The 6000-nt window shown below is 53.3% G+C and overlaps 1 protein-coding gene across 8 annotated transcripts in view; it reads left to right on the top strand.

Moving 5' to 3' along the window:
- Positions 1 to 1838: 1838 nt before the first annotated feature.
- DYSF (dysferlin) overlaps positions 1839 to 6000 on the top strand; it is a 232291-nt gene continuing 228129 nt past the window's right edge. For all 8 annotated transcript variants that reach the window (XM_057741366.1, XM_057741361.1, XM_057741364.1 and 5 more), the window contains exon 1: positions 1839 to 2113. In XM_057741366.1, coding sequence (XP_057597349.1) covers positions 2026 to 2113 — 88 coding nt within the window. In that variant the 5' untranslated portion in view covers positions 1839 to 2025. The remainder of the gene's footprint in view (positions 2114 to 6000) is intronic.

Genomic DNA, 6000 nt, shown 5'->3' with positions numbered 1-6000 from the left:
TTATTTGATGTGTCAGTTTCCTCCACAAAAGTGGAAACTCCATGAGGTCAAGGACTATATTAGTTTTCTCAGGCTGCCACAACAAAATACCATAAACTGGGTGACTTAAATGAGAGAAATTTGTTTTCTCACAGTTCTGGAGGCTAGAAGTCCAAGATCAATCTGTCGGTCAGCAGATCTGGTTTCTTTTGAGGCCTCTCTCCTGGGCTTGCAGACAGCCCCCTCCTTGAGGTGTCCTCGAGTGGTCTTTCCTCTCTGCGCATGCCTCCCTGGTATCTCTTCATGTATCCAAATTTCCTCTTCTTATAGGAACCTGTCAGGTTGTGTTAGATTAGAGCACACTCTAACCGCCTCATTTTAACTTAATCACCTTCTTAATTGGTGTTAGTGCTCCAGGGACCATATCACTTTTGTTCGCCACTGTGTCCCCATCACCCAGGACAGTGCGTATTGTAGGACCCCATACATACGTGTTAAATGAATGATTAAATATAAGCCCCCTCATTTTACTTTCCCCTCAACCATGTAAAGTGCTAGAGGCAAAGAAGAGGCACAGATTGCAGCAGAAGGACCATAAGTGACCATGGGAAATGTCTGCTATTCTGATCTTAAAATCACAAAACTTTGGGGGAGTGTTGCTACCTCCTGGAAACTTTATGTGAGGCAAAGTCAGCCCCCTGTGCAGCATCTGACCCTTCCTGCCCTGGGAGTGTGTGCTGCCCCCATGGCGGCTGGGGGTGGGGGGGGGGGGAGTTTGGCTGACAGCTGCACACCCACACCCATCCAAGTGTGCCCACTTTAGAAGGTGAGTCACCCAACAGCTGGGAGTGGGTCCACATAGCTCTCGGAAAGCAGTTTAGCAACAGGTAGTAGGACCTAAAAAAAGCCATGTCTTGTGCCCTTATAATTTCAAAGCTAGGAATCCCATCTGAAGAACAAGTGGTGGTGGTGGGGGGGGACGCTCAAGATGGGTTTATATCCCAGCATTTATATAAAAAATGATTTCTCACTACTATGGTGGTAAGAAACTGGGAAGAGCCTAAATGTGCAGCAATAGGAGAAAGCTTTGAGAATTTAACATTCATAGGATAGAAAATGAGGTGGTTGTTGAAAAAAACTGTTTAAAAAGAATTTTTAATGATGCAAGAAAATGTTACACGAAAAAGGAGGACACAGAACTGCACAGACAGGTATACAATAAAGACTGTAATTTACATGCATATATGCATGCAATCCACAGGAAAAAGTCTGGGTTGGTAAATAACCAAATGTTAATACTGTATTTTTCAGACTCAGCGATTTCTTTCTTTCATGCTTTTATGTTAAAAGTAGCATGTGTTGTTTTTACAACCAGAGAAGAGGGGTACAAAGTTTTGAGGCAGCCCGCGCTGCCGGTCAATGAAATTTCTCAGCCCTGGTCTCTTGGGAAAGCGCCAGCCCTGCGCCTGCTCCCCAGCGCGTCCCCGGGGCGTCCTCCGGCTGGAGAGTGCTGGAATCCCCGCGGCGGGAGGAGGCGACGGCCTTGGCGTCGCGCACTGCTGGAGGTGGAAGGTCAGGGGAGGGACCAAGACTTTCTCCTGCCCAGGAGCGAGACTCGGGCTGCGCTGGGCGTCCGAGCCCTGGTCCAGTCCTCAGCCATCGCGGCCGCCGCCCAACCCGCTGTTCCACCGCCAGGTGCAAAATGCCATGTCATTGGGAGAGTCTGCGGCCGGAGCATTGAATTACAGCTTAGCCGAGCCCCGGTAGAGCGGCGGGGGTGGAAGATGAGCAGAAGCCCCTGTTCTCCTCGGAACACCCGCTGAAGCGCAGCCGGGGCGCGGACCGAGTGGAGCCCACAAGAGCAGCCCGGGACTGGCCTGATCGTCTTCAAGAGCCGCTGCTCTGGGCCGGGAGCCAGTGATCCAAGCCGGTCTCCCTCCGCCAGCCCTCTCCAGTGAGGGGACCCACGATCAGCGCCTCAACCGTCTCCGACCTTCCCTAGCCCTCTCCGCGCCCTGGGCGCACGGCGCCCTGACTCCGCCAGTCATGCTGAGGGTCTTCATCCTCTACGCCGAGAATGTCCACACCCCGGACTCCGACATCAGCGATGCCTACTGCTCCGTGGTGTTTGCAGGTAGGAGGGGCCAGCGATCCCCCCTGGGAGGGCAGGCTGGGGGTCGGAGAGAGCAAGGGGATGTGAGAGACAGGACTCCTCGCCCAGACCAGATTGACTTTGAGTGTTGCAAAAACACACACCCCCGGAGACAGGCAACTCAGAGGGAAACTGGGACAAGAGGGAGAGGTGGCTGAGCGGCCTGGAAGCTGAGCCCCGGTTAGGGCTAAGAGGGGCCTGGAAGGCGGGGTCAGCATCTTTTCTCGCACTCTCTGAATCTCTTAAAAGAGGCCTTTCCGCGTTGTGTGCTGCAAAGCGTTGTACTGCAGGGCTCCCCGTCTCTCCCCGGAAGACTGGTTCCGGGCCTGTTTATAATCCAGCTCTTTCCCTTCGGCTCAGGCCTGGTGGCTCTCCTTGGCCTTTGCTCTCTATCAGAGGCTGGGCCGGCAGGCAGGCGGCCACTGGGAGCTGAGGCACCGCCCATCGGTCCAGGGATTCTACCCTTGCTTTGGACACAGAATGTGGGAAATTTAGCATGTTGGGAGTGGTAGCTCCATCATCAGATTGAGGCTGCCTTGAGCAGGGGCACCTTCTCCCCCATCAGATTGAGACCTTCCACTGGAAGGTCTTTTCATGGTGATGAATGGACTTCTCCAGGAGGTGAGGGTTGGGTGTGTACGCTTCTCTGAGACCCTCTCTGGGCGGAGCCAGAGCTGGGGTCTACACAGCTCAGTTTGTGGGTTTGGAGCCATACTGAGGAAGAAGGACCAGAGGGCAGGAGTGTGGAGCCCACCTCCCCACCCGCTCTCAGCCTTTATTTCCTGTCACTCCCTTTCTGCCCCGGAGATCTGGCTACATCCCAGGCCTCCAGAAATCATAACATCGGTTGGTCTCTGGCCATCTAGCAGACATTCTCTTTCAGTTTCACAAGCTCCTGGATCTACCTGTTCCCAGTTGCCCATGTGCCCATATGCTCCCAGATACATGCACACCTGAGGCACATGTGACACCTGCAAGTTCCAAGGGGTAGAAATTCACAGAACACAGGCATGTGTCTACAGCAATGCACACACACACACACACACGTGCACAAACACTCCTGGGTGTGAGATTTCAGGTTTCTCAAGGAGGAGTTGCTGAATGGGCCCTTGGCCTGGAAAGCAGTGTACACCACAGGGGGTGGGAGGTGACACTCCAGCTGTGTTCTTTTCCTAACACCTTGCTTTGACCTGCTCTGACCAGTTTCCCCACAGTTGCCTTCAGAAATGAGCTTTAGCAAGGTGTTTCCAGGGGGAGAATGAGGGCACAAGTGGGGGGCCTCCATACTTTCTCTGCAGCCTTGGCTCTGGGCAGGCCAGGCCAGTGGTTCAGCTGCATGGCCTGGACTGGCAGCCTGTCTGAGGGCCCTGGTCTGTGAGCTGCAGACCTCCTGGGAGCACTGTTCCCTCTGTAAATAGCCCCCTGGCTGAGGGGAGGGAGGACATTGCTGCCAGAGGGAGAACAGGCACTCTGTGCTTTAAGCAGCGGCCTCCCGCCCCAGCACCCCTCGCCTAGCACAGGCCCCCTGAGGGCTGAGCAGCCTCTGTGAAAGGCACCCTCTGGAGCTGTCCAGTGCACAAATGAAATGCAAGAAGGGCAAGACTCCTGCCTCTGTTCTCAGGGGTCTTGTCTCCTCTGGCGCTCACTCAGCCTGTACCAGATTTTCCTCTGCCTTCTCTGACCACACCCCCACCTCCCAACATCTTCCCCCAATACACATACATTTGCCTCAGATTTCATGGTGCCCCTACCCAGACCAAGCTCAGAAACCTAGTAAGAGAAAAGAAAGAATGAGTAATGAATAATGAATGGGGAAGCACTTTCTAACCCTAAAAATGCTTTACCCACAGGAAATCCCGCTGGTGTGGCTCCTCTCCTGTCGTTTTTTCCGTTATTTGAACCCCCAGGGCCATCTGTGGAGCAATCGGCCCATCCTGTATCCTGTATCCCTGTATCCCCTCCCCCTATTTGTCTGTCTGCTGTCAGTTTGCAGGCTTCCCCTTTCCTGCAGCCTGGCTCCTCTGGGTGGACTCCTCCTTCCCTGGCAATAAAGGAAGTACTGTTGTCTGTGCTCACCAGGAGTGCTCCCAGCCTTCAGAAGGGTCCTTCTGGATTCCCCCACTCCCAGCCATCACAGTCACTGCCAGGCAGTCATGGGGAGCGCAGGCCCTCCCTCCCCCACCCCTGGCCACAGTCCACCTCCTGCGTGTTGGCCAAGCTCTTAACTCATGTCCAAATTTGGCCTCCCTACGGCATTCAGGCCTGCTCACTCTCCTTCTCCCGGCCAGGGCTAAGTTGGTGAATGATTATACAGAAGGCTCTGGTCTCAGGGACACAGTTCTCAGAGCAGAACACCCTTCTGGGAAGTTGTCCCTCACCAGCTGGCCTGGATCTGGCCTTCCCAGACCTGTTAGGTTTGGGGCCCAGAGACCCCCTCCTTTGGCTACCTGTTTGTAACATCCCATAATTTAACAGGTGCCTCCGTGCATGCATAAATGCATTTCCTACTCAAAGTAGCTTTGTGAGGCCAGTGGGCAGGGATGGTATTCCCTTTGACAGATGAGCAGCAAGGCACAGTGGCCAAAGCACCCCCGCCCCCCATCATCATGTCCTCTGTTGTTCTCAGTGTTGTGCTCATGAGTAAGAAAGCACTTTGGAAAGCATACCATGCACTGCCCACACATGGGGCACCCTGGACCTGAGCCAGAATGGGGAGGGCTGTGCGTGGGGTAGCCAGCATGGGCCAAGTCAAAGTAGGGGGAGAGCAGAGCTACAGGGAGCGCAGTGTGGGACAAATGACCCAGAAATGGAGGATTCAGATTTTGAAAAGTGTATTCATCGCAAGGAGAGAGAATGGTCATTCATTAAGCACAAACAAGGCACCATTTTCCGATGTTGTTTCTTTAAAACCCCACAGTGATCTTATGAGATATATTTAACTGATACTGTGCTTACTAGATGTAAGCACTGTTCTAAAGAGAGTTCACTTAGTATGAGCTCTATCATGTCAAGTTGTAATTTGTACCAGGCCCTTATATGTAGACACTTAATCCTCCTAACAACCATATATGGTAGCAACCATTATCACTCCCTTTCTACACCAAAAAGAAGTTAAGTCATACACTAGTGATTAGTGGAGTCAGGATTCAGGTCCACACAATCTGGCTCCAGAACCCCATCTTTAACTTTTCCCTCTTTACCATTTCCCTCTGGTCTTAGCTCTGATTTACAAGAGACAAGCAGTAAAAGGTGTAGGGCCTGGAATGGACCCAGGTCTGGCTCACACCCCAGAGCCCAGTCTCAGTGTGCACGTGGTCCCCTCACATCCTGCCTTATCTCACACATTGTCCCTGCTGCCACTCACTCTCTTTCTCCCTCAGGCCCTGCCATCCTCATGCTCATTCTTTAGTCTCTAGGATGCTTTCTTATCTCAGAGGGGTCTCTGCCCTTCTGCATCACCCTCTCTGCATCTCATAGGACCAGTCACCAGTTGGCCCAGAATGCTCCCTCTGGGAAGTAGTTTTCTGCCAGGCCATCTCAAGGCCTCTGTTAGGCCTGTGGTGGCTGTTCAGGGTCTGATAAGCTGAGGCTAGGGTCGTGCATCATGTGACACTCAGGTGGGCAGCCTGTGGAGCGTGTGGCAGGCACTTGTGGGGGGCTCTGGAAAGGGGGCATTGTAAGCATAGGCCCCCAAGCTTAGCCAATCCAGTGGGGTGGAGGGGCTCAGGAATGCAGATAGCTGGCAGCCTTGGTCACATTCCAGTGGGACGAGAGCACTGAACAAGAGTGAAAGAAGGATGGCAGCTGAGAGTATTGGTTGTGGACCCAGACTGCCTGGGACCTTGGATTTAGAATCCCAGCTCTGCCAC

The sequence above is a fragment of the Hippopotamus amphibius genome, chromosome 7 (assembly GCF_030028045.1).
Source record: "Hippopotamus amphibius kiboko isolate mHipAmp2 chromosome 7, mHipAmp2.hap2, whole genome shotgun sequence".
Lineage (NCBI taxonomy): Eukaryota > Metazoa > Chordata > Mammalia > Artiodactyla > Hippopotamidae > Hippopotamus > Hippopotamus amphibius.
This window is presented reverse-complemented; position numbering and strand designations above follow the sequence as displayed.